The 27,529-nt window shown below is 39.2% G+C and overlaps 1 protein-coding gene across 2 annotated transcripts in view; it reads right to left on the bottom strand.

The window, feature by feature from the left end:
- rhpn2 (rhophilin, Rho GTPase binding protein 2) overlaps positions 1-23,667 on the bottom strand; it is a 30,305-nt gene extending 6,638 nt beyond the window's left edge. The window contains exons 1-11 of one of the 2 annotated variants that reach the window (XM_058381558.1): positions 23,410-23,667; positions 18,457-18,572; positions 9,839-9,967; positions 5,247-5,322; positions 4,776-4,853; positions 4,332-4,456; positions 3,742-3,908; positions 2,709-2,896; positions 2,335-2,491; positions 1,079-1,198; positions 650-844 (exon numbers count right to left, since the gene is read on the bottom strand). In XM_058381558.1, the coding sequence (XP_058237541.1) occupies positions 650-844; positions 1,079-1,198; positions 2,335-2,491; positions 2,709-2,896; positions 3,742-3,908; positions 4,332-4,456; positions 4,776-4,853; positions 5,247-5,322; positions 9,839-9,967; positions 18,457-18,572; positions 23,410-23,478 (1,420 nt within the window). In that variant the 5' untranslated portion in view covers positions 23,479-23,667. The remainder of the gene's footprint in view (positions 1-649; positions 845-1,078; positions 1,199-2,334; positions 2,492-2,708; positions 2,897-3,741; positions 3,909-4,331; positions 4,457-4,775; positions 4,854-5,246; positions 5,323-9,838; positions 9,968-18,456; positions 18,573-23,409) is intronic. The other variant, XM_058381557.1, reaches the window with a different exon arrangement.
- Positions 23,668-27,529: the final 3,862 nt, after the last annotated feature.

Raw genomic sequence — 27,529 nt, 5'->3', positions numbered from 1 at the left:
CTGAAGACATTCTAAACTGTAAATGGATAAATTGTATGGTTTGCCATTAGAGAATACATTAAAAGTTTGTATCAAAAGTCATAAAGCAGCTTATTAAACTGACTCCACCCCCAACTATATCAGCCCTCTTTAAAGCTCCGGCTAACTCCGCCCCTAACTGCATTACTCCTTTAACCATAAAATAGCTCTGCCACCACAGCATCACTCATCTCAAATAAAAGATTTAAACCTTTCACTTTTTTCCCCTATGCTTAACATTTCACATTATGCTTTACTGAGCATTAATATTATTTTATATATTCCAGTCCCAAATCCTTCATCTTTCATCCCACATTCTTCAATAGTCAATTTAAATAATTTTCACATTCCTCCTTCTTTATTACAACTTTTCTTAAATACATATATTTATAAAATTGTGAAAAATAGTAAGAAACCTGCATTTTTACATGCTGTTGCTTTTTATTCACCCTTTAATGAAAAACACCTTAAGATTTTACTTAAAATGAAAAGAAAATTCACCCAGGAAAAAGACTATCTGTACCTGTACAGTATCATTTGATGTGACAGTTTAGATTTATTATTATTATGACTAATAAAATATTGTACATGTTATTGTATAATGTGTCTGCGTTTTTTGACCCCAACTCACAGATGATGTCTGGTGCCTCCATATAATCTGTGAACTCATCTTCTGTGTCATATTGCTCAAATTTTGTGAGTGAGCGCTTGTGGCTAGCTTCAAGAATGGTACTGAGGATGTCCAGCTTGCGGAGGTGAGGGCACAGGCTTTGGTTACGCAGCGCGTCCTCTTGATTCATTATGGCACGCTTCAGGTGAGCCTTACCTGTGTGATAGAGCAAGATGGGGAGGTGTGAAAGGGCTTTGGTTGACTATTGCCATTATTACAATTTACAATGCCATATTTGTGATCTAGAGGGCTCAGTAGTACCCATAGCACCCATTGCTAAATAATGCATAGAGAATATTAAAAAAAAACACAGAGCATTTCAAAATCAGAAAACAGATGTTTCCTGTAGCCACTGAATGATAAGGTAGTAGTGTGAAGGGTCTCTCTCACCTATACGGCGCCGCTCCCGTTTCTTTCGCAGGATCTCAAGGGTAGAGTGCCCAAAAGGCTTAGTGTCATACGCCTGAGACAGAGCTTTCTCCTGTTTGTCCTCATTATCACTGAGGGTTACTGCAAACACACATACACACACACAAACCTCACAACATGGCTTCAACTTTCGTAAAATTCATCATTTCATGCTTCCTTCCAATTTATTAGCACATATACACATAAAACTAGGAGTACTTAGAGAAGATCGTGTGTCATTATCACTAATACAAAGTGACTTTATAGATGAATCTATACAATATGTAGACATGTAGTTTGCAGGATATTAAACATCTCAATACAGAAGCTCCAATAAAAAAAAAAAAACCTAAAGCAACTCAGCCAATGCATCTTGGCTGATAAACTACACTTGAATTTAATAAGATTCAGACAAGTCCTGCTGTAAAACACTTTTCTACAAAAGATTCACCGTCTGGGATCTGTTTAATGTTAAAGCCACATCCCTTAAGGCATCTGTGATTTTTCAGATCTGAGCAGGGAGGCTGCCATTCCTGGCACTCCGAGAGAACTGATAAAATTTTGGCCCACTATGGGAACAGTTTATAGTCCTGAGCCAGAAGCAACCCCCAGTGTTTTTAAAAACATATCAAAGTTTTGCTAACAGCCATGTGTGCACTCACGCTCTTTTCCTCCCCTCCCTTTCTCTTTCTCTCTCTTTTCCTTTTGACTTCTGGCTCACGCTCAGCAGGCTTCAATAACAGTTTTGTACACCAGCCTGGCCTCATTAAAATCCCTCTGAATGTAAGGTGACTCTGTTAAACTTAGTTACCCCGAATTCACTGCTCCCTGGTGGAAAACGAAAGGGCTGAAAACTTGAAAATGTCTCTTTAAAGGTTACACTGAGCTTTTAGCCAATCAGCAGATGCCAAAAGTTCTGGGAGTTCACTTAGGAAGCTTGGGCCTCATGTGTTAAGATATGGCTGCAGTCATTCTAAAATGTTGACATATTAAATCCTACAAATGATTTATATATTTTTATTTAACACAAGGACAACTGATATTTTGCAGAAATCCATATAGTTTCTAATTAAAGTATGCATGCGTGCGTTACACACATATTTATCCCCTTTTCCACTTTTTCCACCCTGAGAACAGACTACGGTGAAGCATGGTGGTGGCAGCATTCTGAGAATTGTCCTTGGTATCTGGTTGCTTTTTGACTATTGTATAAATGTATTACTGGTTTATTGACTTACACTCATGGTCCAATAGGGAGGTGGAAATGAAGTAATGGGCGAGAGCACGATAGTGATGGGCCTTCACTTGTGCCATTGTGGACCAGAAAAAGGGCACATTGTCTTTAACAGGGACCTGGATCATGCACTGGTGTACATGTTCATACACCTCTCCCACCTATGAAACAATATATAAACATGCATAAATGTCAAAGATTTCAAATTTGACACCAACACTAAATATAAGCAGTACATACACACATGAACATGGCTATAACATACAATAATGTTAACAGTGTTAACTGTCGACAAATAAATGATGAAGACTAACACATTTTTCATTAATCCTCCAGGTATGTATGGTTTGCTTTGATTTGCTTGAAGTCATGCAGTACCTTGGCAGCTTCCTGTGCCATCCTGAGCAGGCTGAAGAACTCATTGCGGATTCCAGGCAGAGTGATCCTCTCAAACACACACTCCTGAGCCTGAGCCAACATCATCTTTATCAGCATATTCAACATAGCTGGGCTCATGTCATAGCTGGGAGTGTATGTAAATGTTTCCTTCAGATGATGGAGCACACCTGTAAGTGCAAGATAAGATGTTCAGCATACAGAAGCATGCTGCTGATGGATAGAAAGCAGTAACGTATGGCACAGATCTAATTTTCCTGTTCCCCTTCATTTATATCCTACTACACATATCAAGAAAAAGGTCATTCACATTAATGGTATTTACACCAAGACAATTGTAAACTTTGAAATGTGCTTTTCTAGCAGTCAGTCAATAACTGAATATATCTCTCTGGCTCTGTTTTAAAGACACCAAGGTTCACATTTTACTACTTTGTTCTACAGAAGACTGAAACTAGGAAATTGCATTGAAGTTTTTCAAAACACTCCATTTCTCGTAAATGGGGAGCTTGTGAGATTATTTTATTTTTACTGGACACAAAAATTCCAAATCTCTTGTTAAGGAAATAAAAGGCTTTTATCACACTATCTTAAGTTACTCAAATTCCCCATGCATGTCCTGTCTCTTCATCTCTCTCAATTCATTTTCATTTAAGTCCTGGTGTCTCAGCAGCTCGTGACCCAGTGAGATTAAATACCTTAACATCTATGGGATCAATTCAAGCAATCAAGCTGCAGTTCAAGCAGCCATGGCTTGTGAACTGAAATGACTGGAATTCAATTAACAAAAATGTAATAGAAAAAAAATTAAAAAAAATATGAGAACTAAAATGCTAAGAAAAAAAATGACATAACATATTCTAAGCCAATAATAATTTCCAAATATCCACAATGGGAAATGGAACTATAGTAACACTACTAATTACTACTACTACTACAGTAGTGTCTGTCTTAGATCTTAGTTATGATAATTACATAAAACATGGACCTAACATTTCAGGCTGTCGGGACTAACCGGCTGATTTTTGCAAAGCATCGATGGCGTCCTCTAGGCCAGCCTGCGTGCGTCTGTTGTTGCGTATGCCGATCTGGCTGTACAGAGCAGCCATGTTGAACAGGACGCTAGCCTTTTCCAGGGAAATATTCTGTTGGCACGTTGGCATGCCAGTAAAAGAGTCATACCTGCACAAGCAAGATTTCATACAAAATTGAGTATTTCCTTCTCTTGGTTTTCATGCATCTATAAATATTTCCCAGAACCCATCCAACCTGCTGTGCTTCTTCCTCTGACATGTTGAGTGATGACATGAGAGGACATACTTTTAAAAGGAAGTATCACTGCAATAAGGGTACAAGCTACATGTACAACCTGCACTTAGAGAACTGGATGAACTGTTGATAAATAGTAGGAATCATATTGCCAAGAATGTCAAGGACAGTCAGTAAGTTGGAAACATTACACACTCTTCAGTCAGCCTGACCCTGAACATTGTGTGTCATTTCAAATGTGAATGTGGCCAGCAAACACTAGAAATGAACAAACTGTATTCATAACAAAGGTGCATGCTACTTAAAGTCATTTTATATAGTTAGATTGGAACACACCATGTGAAGAAAATGCCCATGGGCCGGGTGGGGGAGAAGAAGCGACTCTCCAGGAGTGACAGCTGACTGAAGTAGCTGGCGAGAAGCTCGACCCCCACATTGTTACGGCTTGGATTGCGGCATGCCTGCTCGAAACACATGTGAGAGATGTGTAAACAATTTTACTGATGATTATGTATTATTCTGCAACATGTATCATTAGTAAAGAAATAAAACATGACAGAGTGTGCTGTTACAGGAAAATAACTAACTTCAGTGCATCAAACTGCCTTATCACTGATTATTTTCCCCTGTCCTGAAGGGTTTTATTCCTCTTACTCCACAGCATCATATCACTGTAAACTCATGTAAACTTCTTTTTACTGAACTTCGACTTGAAAGTATAAAGATGGAAGACTTTTTATGCCTGAAGGGTACGATTAAGTTTTTACTGTCACTAAATACCTTTCTGAGGTCCATCAGATCATCAATTTTGTCCTGAAAGCGTGTGCCATCCTCACTGTAATGCTCGAGGATGAAATCCTGCCAAAATACAAACATTTTGTTGTAAACAACACATACTATAAGGCACTTGCATGAAATGCACATACAGACCAACCTGCACACACACCATTCATCACGATAAATACAAGGTAAGTGAGTGCAAAGCCAGAAAGATATAATCACACAACAATGTGTCATTAGGGTAAAAATGATCGGTTGCAAACTAGCCCAAAACAGATAGTCACTAAACCCCATCCAAATTAGAAAACACGAAATCCCAGTTTGCTTGTGTCCTACATACTTCAAATAGTATTGCACACTTTCTGTGTAACTAATTTACTTATCATTCTCCTTTGTGTCAAACTTCCTACGAAAAAAAATCTGTCTATCTTGCCCCCTCACCAAAAAAAAAACAAAAACAAAAAAACAAACCTTGAACGGTACAGAAAAGTCAACATCTTTTGTCTCCTTCAGGCCCAAAGGAACGAGAGGGATTATGGCTGAATCTCTGTGAAACAGAAATAGGAAATATTAGAGCGGCAAAATGACAGAAAGTTCTCAAAGTCATACAGTAGTTCAAAGCTTATACAACTGTACGAATAACGTCTATGATCCACTTCCTATTTCTGCGTCACTGTTCCAGATGTCAGGGCTTCATCTTCAAGTAACATGATGATGATGAAATATTATAAAATAAATCAAATATAAAATAAATCCTAATCAAAATGAAATATAATAAACAACAATGCAACAGACCCACATCATTTATCCGATTTTAATTGTGAAAATCGTTGGCATTTTTTGATTGTGATATCACAAAACTTATAAATATAAATGGACAATACTTTCGAGTCAAAACTCAATTATTACCACTGAACAGGAGGAAATGACATTAAATCTGTAAATCAGATTTCAGATTTTTAAATCAGGGTCCTCTCAAAGGTTATAACTGTCATTAAAAACATTTTACAAATATTAAAAAATTAATAAAATCACAATGGCCACAATATAAAAAGGTGTATCTTCACAGTATCTATCTTCATACTGCACAACCCATACTACATATCCATTGGTGTTCAGCAAGTACACACCTTTTTTTTATTCTTCCATGCTCTGAATACACTACTAAGCATACAACATTTGCAATATTAAGAAAAACTGACAATTCTTCATGGTTTTCTATTGTCAAGTAAAAAAAACATCTCACATCTATCAGCTAAAAAGCTAAAACTATCCTTTACAATTACAAAAATATGCACAGACAGTTATTAGGAGTACATTTTGAAACAGTCATTGTGTGTGTGTGTGTGTTAAAAAAAATATATATAAAAGAACACAAGGCTCCAAACCAAACTCGCTACCATACACACAAATGTACCAAATTCCCTGACCTGTATTCAGTGTTGTGTTTTTAATCCTTTATACTGACTTGTTCCCCAGAGCTGTTCACACTAAAGTCAAAAATACACTTGTGTGTACTCTCAGACCCTGTACTCAACCATGGTGTTTATTTAATCTTATCTTCAGGATTAGATACACACTGACTGCAGGTGATAGTGTGTTGTCTGCCTGCTTTATTCTGGATGCACACATGCTGAGACTATTCAAGTAAACATGCTTACGTGCACAGAAGACAGCAGAAGGCCCTGTTTAAGAAGGCTTTATCCTGAATTAATGGCCTTTTGCAGATGCCTGAGATTTGGGAGAGGAAGAAAAAAAAAAAAAGAGCCTGAATCTCTGTCAGAGGGAATAAAGCAGGCCAGAGACTCTCAAGGACACACTCTCTCACACACACACACACACACACACACACTGTCTCACTCTCTCTCTCGCACACACAAACACACACACACAGTGTCTCTCTTTTTTTCCTCTCTCTCTAACACATATACACACGCTCTCTCTCTCTCTCACACACACACACACACACACGTCTCAGCTCATTGCCATCTGACCACTAATTAATCTTTTTGTTTTTCGGTTGTTATTGGAAACAAGGAATCTCTACAAGAGAAGGACCACTTGAGTACAGACTTATAATCCCTCTCTCCCTCTCTCTCTCTCTCTCTCTCTCTCTCTCTCTCTCTCTCTCATCACAGGCTAAACTGTAGCAAAGCTGACTGTGTGGTTCGTACAAGGGACGACAAAATAATCTAAACAGATACAATAATAGATAGAGTTATTAAGAATTTTACACAATGCAAGTGTCTTATACTGATGGAATCGAGAGAATCCCTGAGGCTGTATACACTAACTGATAAAAACTACATGGTCACCTGACCAGCACACCAGTATGTGTTTGTTGAACATCCCATACCAAAACCATGGGCATTAATATAGAGTTTGTTCCCCTTTTTGCTGTTATAACAGTCTCCACTCTTCTGGAAAGGCTTTTCGGGAGATTTTGGAGTGTGGCAGTGGGGATTTTTCACTCACTCAGCCACAAGAGCATTAGTGAGGTCAGACAAGGAGGCATGGGGTGCAGGCAGTCACTGGACCTGACTTTGTGCTCAAGGGAATTGCCATGCTGGAACAGGCTTGAGCCTCTTAGGAGGTTTTTATACTGGCAGTTTAGTCAGAAACAGAGGACGGCTTGCATGGAAAATTCAGTAATGTGGAAGCAGTCATGTGGAACAGGAAGTACAGCATGGTACTGAACCCAAGGATACCTGTATGACCAGGGGTGAGTTCTGTTCCCCGTGAACTAGTACTCGGGTCTGCACTCGTTCACTAACATGCGACACACGTGTTTTAGCCGATGATGACATCATTAGATTCCACAACACACGTGCAGCAGGAGTGGCAGGGAAATGGTATGGGACACAGAGGAGAGGTGAGGAGCCTTACTGTACATAATAGAACTTTTTTTTTTTTTTAATGGTGTGTTGCATTGTGTTCTTTATCCCAGTTTGTAATGATGTAGGATGAATGCAACTGCACTGGGGTTCAACAGAATCAAATATGTCTAAAAACCAGACCAGTGCAGCGGGAACAAACACACTCGCGTTCAACCAGTGTGAAAACCAGCGTTCCAACTGAGGGGAAAACATTTTTCACATGTTCAGTGTGAAATATTTCATTCAAACACTTCATTCTTGGAGTTTCCCCAAAACTACTGCACTACATGGATAATTCAGCATTTCAAAAAGTTGATCTGTTTAAATCACGCTGATTTCACTGGAGGTGACTGGCAGATCACCATTTTCACATGGACTGCAGCTCAACTTTCTTACTCAACCACACTAATAAGATGCACTTTTTCATCTAAATGCATTTTTAACATACACTTATATTGCCAAAAGTTTTGGGACACCTGCTTTTTCATGTACATGAAGGTAAGATGGAGTTGGCCCACCCTTTGCAGCTATAACAGCTTCTAGGAAGGCTTTCCACAAGGTTTAGGAGTGTGGTTATGGGAATTTTTTTGACCATTCCTCTAGAAGTGCATTTGTGAGGTCAACCACTGATGTTGGATGAGAAGGCCTGGCTCACAGTCTCCGCTCTAATTCATACCAATGGTGTTCTATCAGGTTGAGGTCAGGACTCTGTGCAGGCCAGTCAAGTTCCTCCACACCAAACTCGCTCATCCATGTCTTTATGGACCTTGCTTTGTGCACTGGTGTGCAGTCATGTTGGAACAGGAAGCGGTCATCCCTAAACTGTTCCCACAAAGTTTGGATCATGAAATTGTCCAAAATGTCTTGGTATCCTGAAGCATTAAGAGTTCCTTTCACTGGAACTAAGGGGCCGAGCCCAACCCCTGAAAAAAAATGATTCGGAGGGGTGTCCCAAAACTTTTGGCAATATAGTGTACACAAAGTAACCCAGAGCAGCATGAACACTTTGTACCCAGGTTTCTCTGAAACTCTCTAAAGTGCAGCATTATTCCTGAGGCATACAGTATCTTTTACTATATGTGAAGTCCCTGAATTCAGAACAGTCAATTTGAGACAACACAACACTCTCAACTTTCCATAAACACCTTTCATCATCTTTTTTTCTTTTGCACGTATAGAAGTGTCTACCTGTCTAACAGGCTCAAAAAGACATGTTTGGCCGCATCTGAACCAGTTCAGCAAGCAGAGAGCAAGGGAGGCTCCTTGATTATAATCTTTTGAGTATAAGTGTGTGTTTGTGTGTGTTTCTCTCATATCATACAAGTCTTTTGCTGAACCACCAGGATTATTGTACTTAATTACAATAAAAAGGTTTGGAGGGGGAGTAGAAGGTACAGAATGTCCCGGTCAGACAGCAGTCCTCCTCTGTCCTGCATTACTGCTGACTCATCACGGAACTCTCTCTCTCTCTCTCTCCCCTCCTCCTCCTCCTTCACCCCCCCCCCCAAAACATGCCTTCACAAACCAGTGATTAAACACTTGTTGTCTCATTAAAACCTAGCCTGTGAGGAATAAATCACTAAACCTTTACTAGTCAAGTAAACAGCACTCTCAAAAACTAATTTATACAATGGATTTTTCCTACCTTTGGTGCACAAACCTGTTCTAAACTCTTTCCTTAGTTTTCTCTTTTGCAATCTGTTTACAGTGCCAGTCAGATAGAATGGCTTTTATTACAGTTTAATCACTATTATAACACATTGCTCATATTAACTGTACACTATAAATGTGGTGTGCCTAAGATCTAATTTGTTCCAGTAAAGCAGTTGTAGTCATTTAATAATACATATATCTCTTACAGATATTCCTTGATTTTACAGCAATTCAAACTGAGAGATGATACAAGAAATAACCAAACACTTGTTAAAAATAAGAATTGACCGTGTCAATTTTGCAGCTCTCTGATATTACTGGACACTTCCTGACATCTCACATGCTTGACCGTTGGCAAACTTTAGTTCACAAAAAAAAAAAAAATTCGAGTGTTTCCTTTGGGTTACTAAGATTGAGATTTATGTGTATGCAAAGTATTAATTAATTAGGTGTATTAATAAATATGTTAATAGAAGGCAGTCACAAGGATCATGAGATCAACAAACGTGTGTGTGTGTGTGTGTGTATACTTACTGTACATTCTGGTAAACCTCCACTGAACTGTTCAGACCTTCCAATTGCTCCATAAGAAGCTGCAGGTTGGCGTTCACATAGCTTAGCTCCAATATAACCATATCTCGGACTTTACTGTTGGCTGTGGCCCTGCGAGAGAGGGAGAGAGTGAAAGAGAGAATATTAGGAGTTTTCACTATTAAAATTTCCATTGTGAGTTTTACTCATGGCCACTTCTATGTGCTGAAATCAGACAGGACAGTGGTAGCTGAACTCAACTACTCAATTGAAAAACGTACTTTGCTGGGCAGTGTGGCTCAGTGGCAGCTTAGTGGTGGCCCAGTGGAAGCTCAGGTAACTGATCAGACCCAAAATGGTTTTAACCCGAACACTGACAAGCTGCCTCTAATGAGACCATGAACATGGCCCTTAACCCTATTTGTTCCATAGGCGCCCTATCATTGCTGACCCTGCGCTCTGACCTCAGCTTCATAAAAACCTGGTATTTGGCTGAATTTCACTGCACTGTAATGTATATGTGACAAATAAAGGCTTCCGTTTTATTCCCAGAAGTCCTAAAGAAAGAAGAAAGACATCTGACAGTTCCTGTGTGTCATCAGTTTTGCTGAGAACCTGTATGTCCACAGCAACACACACACACACAATCTGACCTGTATAGTTCTCTTTCTTATGCACAGGTGCCAACAGTGCTAGTAATATAATACTCAGAGAGAGAGAGAGAGAGAGAGAGAGAGAGAGAGAGAGAGAGAGCGGGAGCGAGAGCGAGAGCGAGAGAGAGAGGGAGCGAGAGAGAGAGAGAGCAAGAACAGAATTTGACCACAAAACTCCAGTTTCCCAGTAAAAAAAAAAAAACTGCACCACAGAATTCAGGTGTGAGCATTACTTAGTAAGAAGCTCGTCCAGTTTTTTAAACCATTTATTAGGCCACAAGCCTGGGGCTCCTGTATTCATAGGTCAATGCTGACCTACATAAAAGTCAGAACAAAGTAGAAACAAATACGTGTCATTCATCTCCCACGTACATTCCTCTACAGGGACCTGGCATTTCCGCTGAGTGTACTTCATTTGCGTTTTGTCTGATTGCTGCTTTAGTTGAAAACCTCCAGAGCAAGGGCTCAAAAATGATCAATTTTAAAGTAAAACAATAAACAGGACAGCTTTTCACCTTTGACATGACATTTAACTTGCATTCGTGTCATCCTGTCAAACCTGAAGCAAACTCAAATGAGCAGCTGAGAAATTTCCACACTTGTCATTAAACAGCTTCAAGTATAACACAGTAAATTCCTGCTCGTCATGTCTGATCTGATGTAGAGGTATCGAGATCTTTTTTTTTTTTTTAATCATGAAGTCCATTTCAACGGACAAAATGATCTTATAATCTGTTGTACTCAACTCATGACTCTCAGCCAGTTTGTTAAACCTTCTCTAATGATGGCAGACCTGTTGATTTTCCCCAGAGTCTTGTGAAGATGTCTTGTGAAAGTCAAGTTCACCAACCTTAAAAAAGCGACATGAAAGAGAATGACAGAGAGAACACTGGATATTTTTCAGCTGCGACTGAGAGGCAGGATTTGAAAATGGCGACAGGTCAGGTGCACTACACGGCAAGTACTACAGTATACTCCGAAGCACATGAATGATCTCCACCAACCATTAGCACAAGAGCTGCCCAGAAAAGGCCAGTGAGTCAGCCTTTTATCTTGGCGGATGTCCCATCGTTTCTATGTAAACAAGACAATAACTGGATTCATCTTTCTCTCAACCCCCACCTTAAAATTCAGCTTGACGTGGCCTGTTTGTTTTAGATAAGCCGTGTCTCTTTGTTGAGATCCTGTTTTAGTACAAATACGATCTAAAGCTGAATTTAGATTATGGGTTAAATCATTTAACAAGGAGTGTACACCGGTGCACTGAGGTAATATGTTTTGCTTTTAAAACTAAAGCTGGCGAGGAAAAATCTCTATCAGCTTTCAAAGACTCTGAATCACGGTGTATTTGGAAACATCTCCGTGTTTTTCTGATCCTATAAATACCAGCTAGCTCCTAATTAACTGCTAGTAAAATGGCTTGCATTTGCAAAATGTAGCAACAAAACAGGTTTCACTGTCCGAGTCCCGATATGCATCTTATTTTTGCAGGTTATTAAACGTTACACCACAGCACTGATACATTCTCAACAATCACATGAGAAACATGATTAATGAATTAATTTCAAATAATTTAATTTCATTTAATAATCATTTAAATTAATGATTAGTTTTCTATCATCTCTGACAGCACTGCAGGCTAAAAAGACAAATCCCACTTTAGAAAAAAATGTATAATTTCTATAGGAACATCAAACACAGACGCCTCATTAAAATGAAACCATATTGATATTGTGACATTTTTTGTAAAGGAAATTTCTGCAGCATTTATGGAAGCAGTCTCCAGAGTCAGAGCTCTGAAACAGTATGTTATTCTTTATTAAACAAATTATATTTGTAGTTGTTTGTTAACTGCTGTTACAGATGAATAAAACTACTTTAAATTGGCTGGTATGTGAAAATAATCTTTATAATCTGTACTGTTTATTTTCCTAACAGTACATCCTGCCATTTTTTTTATTCTTTACACAGAAAAATTGATCAAGCACACCAAAACTATTTTGTTCATAACAAAAAATTAGTCAGTGTTTGCTAACTAGTGCGCACACACACATTCTGTACCTGGAGGTTTCCAGATATCACATCATCATCTAATCTCAGACATGACTTGCCCTGCTATGGAGTTTTGGAGATCATTTCCTGTTATCACTATCTGAGCCTCAGTTAGTTTCTATGGCAGGATGAAATCATTTCATATAGACTAATCTAACATTTCTGCTAGACTGTAAATAAGAATATATATAACAATCATTTGTATTACCCTGACCATTAAAGCCAAATGAACGGAGACTTAGAGTTTTAGGTGTGGAAAGTGGGAAATACCAACAGGAGATCGACAAAACCTGTTTTGCTCGCAAGTGACACAAAGGCCACAGAAAGAATGCGGACATGCAAAAGACGCATGATTGTAAGCGCACACATTTAGAAAGAACGAGAGAGAAGAGAGAGAGAGCTATTGTGATCAATTACCACTATTTATACCACAAGATCATGTGACACAATTTGAAAAGTCTTAACAAAACCTTTTTTATTAAATGCCTCTTGGGTGATCAGTTTACCTGTGTGAACATGAAAAGTACAAAGTCTCAGATTAAAATAGATCAAAAACACCCGAGTATCTTTGTTCTTCCAGTTGAATTGGAAGTTCAATTTCTTCCTGTTCTCCAAACAAAAACTCACTGGGTTCAAGAAAAAAAAATCAGGCAATTTATAGGCTGTTCTGGAAAACTGTGACTCATTGAACAGTTAGTCAGTTTCTCCAGAGACTCGCAGAAATGAACATGAAATCAAGCAAACTGCAATATTCAGAAGGGCATACAAGTTTTCCAAATTGCAGCAGATTTACTGCAGATTTGAGCCAAGACGCCATCACGTGACTTCATAACACGCCTTCGGCATAAAAACCTTAGATTCGTGTTTGTGAATCATGAGTACAGCGGTCATAGAAAATAATTGCGTACAGTATGTGTCGTCACGTAGTAGTTTAAAAGAATAATCATCATGTGCTTGCAATTTTGCCATTTCAAGTAGTTTTCCACAACAAAAACTGTGCAGCATAAAATTTGCTGAAAACAAATGCTGCAAAATCAAACATTTGGCCACAACATTCACCAAAAAAGTCTTTAAAATCCTGAAGGAACTGATTAGTTAGCTACTTCAGAGTAACTCTGAGGGACAAAATAACAAATAATGGCAGTTCCCTTTTTCTTTCTTCCTTTGTAAACAAGCCATAGCCAGAACTTCTAATTTCTACAAACTCACACTTCCATAGCTGGAAAGTTTATTTATTTTGGCGGCATCCCTTTTTAGCTCACACATTTTTACTATTCGTCGCAGGGAGGACTATGTTTAGAGCTTCGGCTTGTGTCTGTGTGACCTCTGAGGCTTATAACTTGTTATAACTTCGCCCAGCTGACAAGCAGTGGCAAAGGTGAAGTGCTGAACTAAAGCCTTGCTCCAGGTGTAATATCTCCCATGAACCATTTTGAACTCTCTCCTTTGATGTACTTAGGGCTCTGTGAGAGTGTGTGTATACATAAATATGTCCCTAGCCATACCCACAATGTTAGAATAGTGTATCCTTGACACTGGGGCCTCAAGGGGTTTTCTTCTCTTATCCTGAGGCCCATCTTCACAGCAGCATTCATCTCAGAAGAGGATCATTAGGGACTTTTTTGAAGAAACAAACGCCATGCAGTTTCCTGCTTGTTATGAAGATAAGGTCTAGATGTGACAAAGACACCAGATTATATTAGGATATAATTTTTGTTCAGATTTAGCTACAGCGTATGGGTTCTGTGTTTCGGGATAAATCGGCAAATCGGGCAGCTCTGATTCGACGAAGAATAATAAAGTCAGTCTTATCAAAGACACGCAAGCTTTTCATAGAACCAGACTGTTACTTAATGCTACAAAGGGTTTACATAGTCAAGGTCGTTGATAGAAAACACATGTGAACCTTTAGGCTAATGACCTCCACAAAAATAGGAAATGGAGTCAGGTTTATAGTTTGTTCATTAGTGTGTCTAAATTTCCCTTAAAAAAAAAAAAAAAAAAAAAAAAAAAAAAGAAGTTGTTGCCTATAACTTACAATCATTATCTTCATGTGCAACATGACATGATCAAAAAAAGTTTTCCTCCAAGTAACCTTGTAAATCTTCATAAGATTTTTAATGACACTAGGATATGTTATAAATGTAGAAGGATGTTACTAAGAGACTGCATTTCTTCTCTTAGAAGAAGGGTAGTGCAAACTATATCTATAACAAACTCCTCCATCTGTGCTACATAACGCAACCTCTTTTGGGTTTGAAATCAGAGACAGAAGTTATTATATATTAAAGAATGGCATTCAAGGCTCGGATCTCAAGCTCAAATAAAATGGAATGCTATAAAGCAAGTATCTGAAGCAAGCATCCCAAGAACAAAGGTGAATTTGAACAGTTTTGTACAGTGGAATGGGCAAAACTTTGTAACCACTGCAGCAGCTTTAAAAAGGTCATCACTTGTCGATGGTGCTAAATACAGACAGGTCAAATTAAAGTCCAAGATCTTCACCAGCTTCAAAGCAGCATGGCACACATGTCTGCGTAGTTGCCATAAATTGTGCAAATACAGGTCAAGAGGTTCAGCAAGTATTCGCAGAACATGAGTTTACCAATAATGGTGCAAAAAAAAGCCAAAAAACATCCAGTAAGCAGCAGTTCTGCAGCCAGAAATGCCTTGCTGATCCAAGAGGTCTGACCAGTTTGAGCCGACAGGAAGGCCACAGTAAATGTTGACAACCATGGTGAGCAGTTAAGCATGACACGCATGACATGGGGTGGAACTTGAAATGAATGAACTACAACAGCAAAAGATCACATTGGGTCCCACTCCTATCAGTCAAGAACAAGAATCTGAGGCTACGGCTGTAGATTTAAAAAGACCAAATGACGTTTTGTCAAGTCTTAAATATCGAAGATTATGAACCATTTCTAGTCATCTATTTACACTTGCAATTATTGCATCTGGAAATTGGCCTTATCCAGAGAGGCTTACAGAAGTGCACTGAAGTCTCTATCAATAAGTACGTTCTGTTACAGGTTCACTAGGACACCACAGTTAGGAGGTAATATACAGCAAGAAAAGCAAACAGATGCCGCATTCATTAAATGATTCCAATTAAAATATTAGTTTAAGTACTTGAGGAACAGTGAGGGAAAAAAAGTATGTAACAAAGACATGGTTAATGGTCAAACTTCAGCTCAATCCACCATTTTATGCAGAACATATACAGTGGGGTCCAAAAATCCTAGACTATTTAAATATAAACAAATGGAAGATGTTGACCATGTAAACCCTGTTGTATGAAAGGTCAGTGTTTCCTTGATTTATTAACCCTTCATTTGAAGAACATGCTCAAAAAAACACTCCAACATGGAAATTTCATGTCAACATCATGCAAAGTGGTGGAGTCATGTCAGCTCCAATGTTATTAAAGCATTATTCGGATAATATTATAAACATATAAATATAAATGTTTATATACTTCATATACTTATTCCATTACTAACATTAGATGTGTGTTTGTTACATAATAGACACTTATTTGCTCATAGCCATCAAGACCACACATTTTGTAGCACAATCACTGATGTATACTGCTGTGCTGTTAAAGCTATCTGGCTTTATTTAAATAAGAGGAAATATTCTGGCACTGATAGTACTGAGCATGACTGTGTGTTTCACCAGTGGAAACACTGCGTCACTTGTGTGAGCATTAGCATTTATTCCTAGATACTTTTTTGTAATCTTTCTGCAAACATGAAGGAGAGCCGACCTAAGGAAATCTTGTTTAAGGTCAGAAAGAATCTTATTGTAGGTGTGTTATTCTAGGCGGGGGCTCGACAACCGGCTTTTAAGCTTTTTGTACACCTTCCTGATTACAGCCCTGCAACAGGAAATGCAAATCTCTCTCTCTCGCTTGTGTGAGCCTCAGTGACTATGCTGCTAATGGCTTAGTTTGCATACTTTTAGTGAGAAAAGTGTATTTACGCTACAGTGTACTATTAACAACACCACAGTTGGTGAAGAGAAGAGAAGAGAAGAGAAGAGAAGAGAAGAGAAGAGAAGAGAAGAGAAGAGAAGAGAAGAGAAGAGAAGAGAAGAGAAGAGAAGAGAAGAGAAGAGAAGAGAAGAGAAGAGAAGAGAAGAGAAGAGAAGAGAAGAGAAGAGAAGAGAAGAGAAGAGAAGAGACTTCCATACGAGTGTGTGGCTCTCACTCTCGGTCTCCCTCACCCTTTCCCCTCACACTCACCCTCCCTTACTTTCACCCTCACTCTCGGGCTCTTTCTCTCTCCCTCACACCCTCTCTCTCACACACAGACATACCCAGATGACTGTCATAAACTTAGTTTCCTGTGGTGTATGTGGGGTTTCCAGACCATTAATAAATCTCTATAGCCTCGGGCACCAACCTGCATGCAGTCTTGCCATTTCAAAAACTAAGGTGAGGCTTAGAGAGAAAAACCTGCTTCTGGATCAGCACAAAGGAGCAAGGTCCAAAGCTGTGAGCTTCAGAACATAAGTGGAAATTTAATAAACCAGCAAGGATCTGGGAGAGAAACTCCTGGTGATGCTGAACTGGGACAGAAATGAATCAACTTCTCTATTATATCATTCACATCCTATCCAGAAGTGGATATGCTCTGCTCTGGTGATGGGTGTCTCCCTATTGTTTATTCCTGTTGTTTCCCTGGAGATATTCTCTTCCTGACCAGGAAAATCAAACTGTATAACACATTTCATAAAAACACGTCATAATTGGCAGGATCACTTTTACTCATTGGGGTCATAGAGAGCCAAGGAATATAGTCACAGCAAAAACTCATTATGATAAGATAAGCCCCATCACATAATTGTATTATCATCACAGCCTTCTCGAGTTTAATCAAGAAAGGAAATTGATTCTGGCCTCCCAGTCATAAAAACTTATAAACCATGCAATTATATTTGTTAAAGTATATCAGGAAATGAATTGGTATTATTGAAAGAATGAATCATCGCAGAATACCAGAATCATGCTCATAGCATGTACAATATCTTTCAAGGAAGCACCCAAATATATGCTCTAATCCAAGAAAAGGCAAAGGAAATTAACAACAGTGGAGAGCAAATTTAAGATGAGCTGAACTGAAATGTATTTATTCCTGAGGATAAAAGAAATAATCATTCTCAGAATAAACACACAGTCCCAGTTATCCACTTTGTTTAACTCTAAGAGGCCAAAGAAGACAAACCCAGATGTTTGTAACTTCTTATGTTTGTACTTTCTCAGGTTATGGGCAGTGAAGTAAGCAGACCACACACACACCCCCACCCACACACACCCACAAACACACACACACACCCACACCATTCTCTCAAGGTGTGTCATTACAATCCTTTGCTGACAAGCATGAGATCAGCATGTATGCCTGTATCCTAGATGGAGACATGAGATTTCCTACTGGTTTCGTCGCTCGCCATTTCACATATCATACATAATTTATAAAAGCATGCACAGGATGGATGTAAGACAATGGCAACCTTAAGACAAGATGATTGACAGAATTTAACCTCACCCAGTGTAAACAGGGAAAAAAAAAAGATTTGGATGGTAAAATGACAATATTTACACACACACACTCTCTCTCGCCCTATCTCTCTTATTTAAAAAAATAAAAAATAAACATTTCCAGGCTCAAAAGGGCAGGTGCTGTTACACTAGATAAAAAGAAATGTCAGAAAATGGGTGTTGGCCTCCCTTCAATTCAAAGAATAGGTTTTATGAATTAGGCTCAAAGGCTTGTATATGTATGTGTGTACATATATGCATATGTTTATGGACATGTCTGTGTGTGTGGGTTAGCAGGTGTACATGCAAGTATGTGAGAGCCACTGCTGCCACTGCCTTTGTGCACGTGTGTGTTTGCATGTGTTACATACACCAGGAGATTTTCAGCCCCCGCTCTCATTCTATACTGTTTGATGATCTGTTGATTGAGGTCCGCTCGCTGGTTTTGCAGCTTGCTGCGGCCAGTCTGAGCCAGCGGGTTACAGCCCTGAGAGAAAGAGATAGACAGAATAGACAGAGAGAGACAGAAATAACAGAAAGGGAGATGGGGACAGAGAGAGAGAGAGACAGATTTTAAAAACAGGTGCATTAAGACTTATATTACTTGATACAGTTATGGACCTTCCACGTTCACATATTTAATACAAAACTAAAAAACTCTAAAAACAAAGATATGACAGTGACATGATTTTGGAAAACACGTGTACTGTGTTCATGAGCATGATCCTTGTCATGTCCACCACAATCATAGGTGACCACCTGATGGCATCTCAGTGTGACAGACTGAAAAAATATATAATATTAAATCTGATCTGCTATTGATCCAGTGTTTCAGACTGATTAGTCCAAACATCGGACACAGTTTTGACTTAGACACTAACATAAGTCAAGAAAGTTCCTTTATTAAAACCATAACACAGAGGCACACAAACAGAAGTAAGTATCTTAAAAATGAGTCATACGGAGATAACACATCTGTTATCACTAGCAGCTCTTACTCAAGCTTTAGGCATTTTAATACTATACTCTCTAAATGCCATTTACATCCTGTGTGCATACTTCATCCACTGTGTCACTAAAGTGTGTCGCACCCAGGACGGCGTGATGACAGAGAGAGAATGTGACAGAGTGGAACATTCCCAACTAAATGACATCACATTCTTCAGCCCCACCTAAATAAAAACTTGTGGAATTAAGAGCAGGATTAATCACTGCAGCCTGGTGTGGCGTGTTTCTAGAAAAGCCCTTGCAACACCTACGTACAGAAACATTCCACACAATACCCAGCATGCAGAGATCATCTCACACTGCAATCGATCACACACATTACATTTTGGTGTGTGTGTAACATTTATATCTATGTGTCTAGAAAAAAAAAGGAAGTCAATTGCAATAAATCTTGCTTCAATACAGTCATGAAACCTGATGAATATTTCTGCAGTGTACGGAGAAAGCTTTAATATTTACTTTAGTGGGTTGGGAACATTTGCAAAGAACACAACTGCTAAAAGAGCTACAAAAACAGGCAGGTAACTACAGAACAGGTGTAATCTAACATACAGCACACACACACACACACACGTGCTATAGATACATATCCTTATCAGTTTGTTTGTGTTTCGGCTGAAGCATGCGATACGAGGCATATTACACCCTTCAAATGCAAAAGCACAAAAACTGCTGCTGAACAGAAGAAATGTTCTGACCCTCCAGAGATTTTCATTTTCTGTCCTGTTCATACAGCTATTAGAAACATGTTTATAGCTCAAACAACTCGGAAAGTTACTCTGAAGTTTCACATGTACAGCGTTTTTACGGTGTGTGTGAATCAAATCCTTTGTGCATTTTCCCCCTGACAAGTGAGAACATAGCAATCATGTTCCTGTGCCAGGCCAAGAGAATCTGCGCAAGGTTCGATTTCAGTGAGAAAGAGATAGGGCACTGAATCAAATCCACTGCAGGATATGGGTTTTGCTGGGTATTATCGGTTGCAGCATGGTTCTGTAGATGCTGCTAAACTGAGCTATGAGGTGTGAACTGATAGAATGTACCAAAGCATTAAAGCATTGCACTGTAGCTCTGCATAGATATAGACAGACAGACAGACAGACAGAGACAGACAGACAGACAGATAGATAGACAGACAGACAGACTATCTGTCTTGGACTATTATGTCCAATGACTAAAAGAGAAGTACATTATCAGCTCAATAAAGACCCTAAGATGCTTTTTTTTTTTATTTTAGTGTGTAGGTGAAATGTGAAATCAAACAAACAAAATATGCCAAAGTCTCCTTTAAAGCAGATGTGACCAAATATCAAAGAAGCCGAGATCCATTTTATTGCTAGAAGAACAAGCAGCACAAGAATCTATCAAATATATCAAAATTATACGAATGTGAGAGATGATCACCATGGCCAAATCTGATCCAGGGAATTCCAAACTCAGATTATTCTAGCAAGCATGTCACCACTTCACAGTCTCTAACAGCACAGAGTTTGTGGATCACTATGGAAAAGCTGCCACAAGCCATTATCACGTGAGTGAAACTGTATCAATAGCTAGACCAATAAACAACAATAGCACAACAATAGGTTAGCTATGGCGCTCTTGCCCTTTCTCTCTCGCGTTCTTATTATACACCTATACAGGTTCTTAAAAAACAGAGAGCATTACTCGGACTTGTGTATATATAATTAGCGCATGATGCATGCATTTTACAGTTGATTTAGTTTGTGTCAGCACAAAGCCTCTGTAAGCACTGCTCTCGCTCACTAGTTTCACTCTCTCTCCCATGCTAATCGTTTACTGCTCTGTCTGGAACACCAAGACATAGCAGGGTTATTTTACAATTATACGGCCTCGACAGAAGCCGAAACATCTGCGCTACATTAGCGTGTGGGGTTTGGCAGCATGCTGGTTTTGGCTAGTTGCGACGTCAACAGAGGAAAGACAAGTAAAACGTGCCGAATCTGCGATTCCTACTCTCTGGCCACAGAGACAGCTGAAGCAACTATTCAAAACCATCTCTCCAGTCTGCCATATTTAGTATTATCAAATTACTGCCCACTTCTCAACTACTATTATCCTAAAACTTTCTCACTCGATACAGATTATATACTCGCCTAAAGCTATTATGTCACAGTACAAAAGCGATGAAGCCAAATGTGCACCATCCCCTAACCCGCATACGTACATTCCCGAAATCATCCCCACCCTCTCATTCTACATCTCCTGGACCAAAACCACACATCCATTACTAAGGTGTTCAAACACCTCACACCCACTCTTAAATAGTTTGCTTTCAGTATGCGAGTATTAATGAAAAGCCAAACCAACAAACTACATCATATTCTAATCTCTGAAACTATATTGCATCATGCACAATAACAAATCTTATTAATAATCACTGATAATCAATGCAAAAAATAAACCCACTTGGATCACCATTCATTCTGCATCTACTGACCTAAACAATCTGCCACTCCATGTTAATAATATGATTAAAAAAAAAGTCTCATTTCAGACCATTTCACTGCAGGTTATCTTCATGTTGTCCCTACATTATACAGATATACTAGTCCAAATCCATCACACTTTTCATTAGGGACTGACCACAAGCCTTCATTATTTCATGTTATCATGTTTCGAGTTTTCTATAAATATTACAAGGACCATTTCTCTATGACCAAAACTTTCAGCTTAAGTGAAACAGTTTTGTTTTTTATTTCTTCATTCATCTTCAGTAACCACTTTATCCTGGTCATGGTTGCACTCGATTCAGGGTAATTCGCTTGAACGCTGGCCATGAGGTAAGAATACACCCTTAAATGTGACATCAGTCCATTACACGACCACTATTATTCCTTAACTCAACATTATTCGCCTTAATACCTTCTGTATTGAAACCATCCTCTGTCACTACTGTAAGGAAAACCCTTTAAAGCTGGATTCTACACTGGAATTTTACTGTTATTGGAATATCTTTGACACTACAAAAAAGATCAATTTATTTAAAAACAAGAAAGAGTAAAAAAAAAAAAAAAAAAAAATCATTGAATCAGACTGATATCATTAAGATCTAGAACAAGATTCGTTGATTGTTTCATTTCCAGTACACTGGCAGTTTCCCTGTACAGGCTGTTGCTCATCCAAGTGGTCATGAGAACAGTCAGTTTATGTGAGACGGAGATGTTACACCCTCTGATCTCATTGTCCCAATGGCTTCTGGCTACGATACACTTTACTGCCTCCAGGAAGAACAGGACAAAACAGAAGGGCAGATACAGTTCACAAGCAAAGCTGTGCTTCCACACAGACAAAAGCCTCTTTTCAGCACTTGGATACACATGCGGTTAGACAAAAAAGATAACACAGCACGGATGAATGAGCAAATATGTGACCACACAGGTTCCACCACTCAGATTGGGACCAGCTCAACTAACACACAAACATCAAGTTTTTAGATCATTATAGTCTTCAATTAATGCATATATACTCAGATATACCATTGATGCTTAACGTTTCATTTCCAAACCAATACTTGCAGCTCTGGCAAAGACAAAATCCATTTTTCGCAGGGAGAATGCAGTCATGGAAAGACTTGAAGGAATGTGAATTTTGAGCCGAAATACCTCAAAGAAACTTAAGAAGCTATAACTCAGGATGTCCAGCGAGTTCTGTTGTCCATCTCGCCTTTACTCTCAAAAGTTATGCCAACAATCCTTACTTCTAAAATTTATTATTTAAGAACAATTGCCTTGTTATTCAATCTAGGCCTATTACTGACTTTTTATAAAAAACCTGTCTCCTTCAGTTTCCTCCCACATTTTTGTGTTCCTCAAACACATGACATGCAGTTCACTCTCAGTCCTGTGGTTCAGGTTGCTGTGTGTAATTGTGATACAAACAAACATACACCGTTAAAAAAAGTAATTAAATCAAATAAAAGAAAGCTAAACATTAGGTTTAGAGATTTGTAAGTGATACATTTGGCATATATATATATATATATAAGCCACATTTGGTTTATATATTATATTATATTATATTATATTATATTTCTTACCATATCGTTTTGATGTCTGATAACAGTGATAATGTTACATTTCTGTAATAAACACAGCTTTTTAAAAAGAAAAAAAAGCATGAAATATCAAAGACCGGTCAATTTGAACCTTTTACAAAGCGCCACTAAATATGACCCTGTGAGAAATGCGCTGAATTAATAGGAAATGATGGGAAGAAAGCCAATCAGCACAGGTCATTCAGCAGACCACAAAAACTAATCCCAAGCTCATCGAAACTCTCTCTCTGACTCTCACCCTTCTGAAGTAGTCATTCTCGCTCACTCCGTTGCTCTCGCATCCGTTTGGTATTAAAGTGTCCGTCATTTCTGAAATTTCAACCTCAGCACTTGGCTTCGATCAAAAATTCAGAAAGTGAGAAGCTGCTCGTCGGGAGATCAACAGATGCGCATTCAAACAAGCAGACAATTCGGAACTCGGGCTTTCGTCTTCCTTTTTCACAAACTCTGTTCGTTGTTATGATCCTGTGGACGCGCTCGTGTGTGTGTGTGTGTGTGTGTGTCGGTGGGTGGGTGTGGTAGGTAGGAAAGCTCCGCCCCTGCAGTGTGACGGAAATGTTTGCGCTCACCTGCGCCTCTGTCCGGCTTAAAACACACTTCGCCTAACACACACCCACTCCCATGTGGCACCGTGTGCAAACTCCCATTACAGTACCATGGTCAAAATATTAAGGGAACTCTTAAATACCACGTTGGATCTCGATGAACAAAATATTCAAGTTAAAAATCTTTACTATACACATTGTCTAATTTATTGAGAACCAACAGTCAATGGAAACCAAAATTATCAACCCATTGAGAGTTGGATTCAAAATCACACTGAAAATCACAATTAAATGTTGAAATTACAAATTTCATTGCAACTCAAAATATAAAGGGAACTCAAAATATAAAGGGATGCCAGTCAATGGCATCAATGCCTTTGTGATCCAGAACCTGCCCACACTCTGGCCACATGAGGCTGAGCATTGTCATGCACCAAGAGGAATCCAGGGCCCACTGCACCAGCGTAAGGTTTGACAGCAGCTCTGAGGATTTCATTACGATACCTAACAGCAGTAAGGGCACAGCTGGCTAGCACATGGAGGTCTGTGTGACAATCCAAAAATATATTTCATAATTATATATCCACAAACCTTTGGCCATGTATAGTATTAGTGTATTTACTGTGTATTTATTGTCTTGTGCATTTGAGAATAAAGGCAAAGGACAATAAATAACTGGATGATTAGTGTGTTTATATATGTGTATTAATGTCCTGAGTGTACTCTTTCAATATATGTGCACTATAGTGTATACTGAGTGTGTACTATGTGTATTTATTGTTTTATGCATTTCTAGTTAAGCTCATACTTGCATAGGAATAACTTTCATGAAATGTATCAGTCAGTATTTAAGCCTGCTTAGAGTACTCAGCAGTACATAATCACTCAATACATAATAAAGGTCTGTGTTCCATACGACTTGGTTCTAGGCCCACTGATCTCACAATATGTGCTAAATCTGGGTACAATTATTAGTAAATATGGTATAAGCTTCCACTGTTATGCTGATGACACACTGATCTTTGTGTCAGCAAAGCCAGATAAGAGATGGCAGCTTGATAAAGCTGGGAAATGTGTAAAGGACATTTAGAGTCTAAACTTCCTCCTACCTAATTCTGACAAGACAAAACGACTTGTACTAGGATCACAGACAACTAGAAGTAAGCTGTCTGATTACATAGTAACTCTGGATGACCTCACAGTTACATAATGTTCGTCACTAAAGACCTTGATGTGATTACTAACTCCAGTCTGACTTTTAAAACTTTCTCTTTTTTTTACATAAAGCAGAAGAAATATACATAGTTCTGTTATCTCTAAATTCAATTTTCAAAATTTTTATTTGTCACATACACAATCCTACACAGTATGATATGCAGTGAAATGCTTACAAGATTTTTTTTGACCCTTGAAAAGAAAAAAGGAATAAGGACATAAAATGCCAAAGGAAAGAATAAAATATTAAATATAAAATCTACAGTTTAGAAATTTTTTTACAGTAAGTAAAATAAAATATAAATAAAATAAGGTATAAGTAGAAACCTGTAAAAATATGTATAAAAATGTAAAAAGTACAACTGTAATAAATAAACTGTATAAAGTATGTGAAATGTGCAATGTGCAGACAGCAGCAGTATGGGGTGGTCATGGAGTGAAATGAAATGATGAGCAGCAGTGTCATTGTCCATCTTTAAAGTGCAATTGTGCACAGTAGTCCTGTTTTTATGTGAACAGGAGCAGAAATGTTTTTGTACTTCGGTCCTTCAATGTGCAAATGTACAGAGTGTTTGGTTGTGGTGGGTTCCAACACAAGTGTGAAGGAAACATAGCAAGTCCAATCAGTTGAGTCCTATGTGGAGTTCTGGTTGGGAGTCCGTATAGCCTGTTGGGAAGAAGTCAGTCTCTCTGTGTTGTCCTTCAGGGACAACAGAGGTCAGCTTTCCTGACCTCAACAGATAGAATAGTCCATTGTTGGGGTGGCTTTCACGATCTTCCTGGCCTTGGTCCAGCACCGCTTGTTGTAGATTGAGTGCGACCTGGGAGCTTGGTACGGATGATGCGCTCAGCTGATCGCACCACCCTCTGAAGAGCTTGTCTGTACTGCATGGTGCTGTTCCCGAACCAGGTTGCGATGTTTCCCGTCAGTATGCTTTCTATGGTGCAGGAGTAAAAGTTCCTAATCACCTTAGCGGGCAGTCTGAAGTCTCTCAAACGTCTGAGGCGGTAGAGACGCTGCCGGGCCTTTTTCACCACGGTGTTGATGTGACAGAACCATGACAGGTCCTGCGTGATGTGAACACTGAGATATCTGAAGCTGTCCACTTTCTCCACTGGGATCTTGTTGATCACAAGGGTCTGGTAGTTCCTCTCCTGCTGACGTTAAGGAGGTAGCTCCTTTGTCTTGCTGAACTTAAGGAGGAGGTTGTTCCTCTGGCACCAGTTCTCCAGATTCCTAATATCCTCCAGGTAGGCTGTCTCATTGTTGTCGGAGATCAGTCCTACCACAACGATTTCATCAGCAAACTTGATGATGGTGGTGGAGTTGGTAGTGGCCACACAGTCATATGTGTACACTGAGTACAGCAGGGGGCTCAGAACACAACCCTGGGAGGCTCCAGTGCTGAGGGTGAGTGAGGCTGAGACATGTCTGCCCATCGTTACTGCCTGTGGTCAGCCAGTTAGGAAATTGGAGATCCAACTGTAGTCAACAAACAGCATTCTAACATAATTCCCTTTTCTAGTGTCCAGGTGAGTGAGTTATGTATGAAGGAGGTGAGAAATGGCATCATCTGTTGAGCGGTTCGGGCGGTAAGCAAACTGTAGTGGATCCAGTGTGTCAGATAGTGAAGAGATGATGAAGTCTCTGACCAGCTGCTCAAAGCACTTCATCACTACTGAGGTCAGGGCTATAGGGTGGTAGTCGATGAGGGAAGCAGGATGGGGTTTATTCAGGACAGGATCAATGATGGACTCTTTAAAGCATGTGGGGATGAACACGGGTGCTAGCTGGTCAGCACAGGCTCTGAGGACTCGACCTGAGATTTCCTGGTGTTCACTCTCCTGAAGGCTCTCCTCATATCATGCTCGGAGATGATAAACGCGTTTCCAGTGTTGGCACTCTCTTCCTGTCTGCAGCCATTAGCATTAGCCATTAGCTTTAGCATTAGCTTTAGCAACATTAGCTGCAGTTAGTTGGAACTCTAGGTTGGATTACTGTGATGCCTCACTGCCTTGATGTTCCAGTAGGTACATAAACATGCTCCAGTTATTCAAGAATGCAGAATCCAGAGCAGAAGCTTTGAACAGTTGCACCACAATACCTTACTGAGTTTTCATTTTTTTATGATCAGCAATGACTCCTTCAGTCAAAAGGTGTTTTGTTGGCAAAGCATTCACTCCATTTTGCTGACAGTGGAGTGGCTGGCTTTGTGCTGTTTTAGTTTCCTTTGAGTCCCTGCTTGCACAATGAACATCTTGACTCTTACTGCCCTTTTCACCTGTCTGATTCATCCTGATGGACTAAAGCTTGGAGAAATGTTCACCTGAAAACCACTTACTGTTGTTGAACATGCCTCTATATGGATAGTCTAAAAGTACCAGGAGATCACTATGAATGGTACTACACAGACACCATAAAGAAGGCTGTTAGTGTGGTTTGTTGGCTAGCCAGACAAAGGCATGAGTGTGTGTGAGCGTGTTTTCATGGATAGTCTTGTCACCACATGGAGGTTTTTTTGGCCACCGTTGCCTCTGGTTTGTTCATTAGTGCTAAATTAAAATTTATGTTATGTTAATAATTTAAGTCTGTAAAGC

This window comes from Hemibagrus wyckioides, linkage group LG27 (genome assembly GCF_019097595.1).
Source record: "Hemibagrus wyckioides isolate EC202008001 linkage group LG27, SWU_Hwy_1.0, whole genome shotgun sequence".
NCBI lineage: Eukaryota > Metazoa > Chordata > Actinopteri > Siluriformes > Bagridae > Hemibagrus > Hemibagrus wyckioides.
The sequence above is the reverse complement of the archived record's forward strand: the minus strand, read 5'-3'. Positions and strand labels throughout refer to the sequence as shown.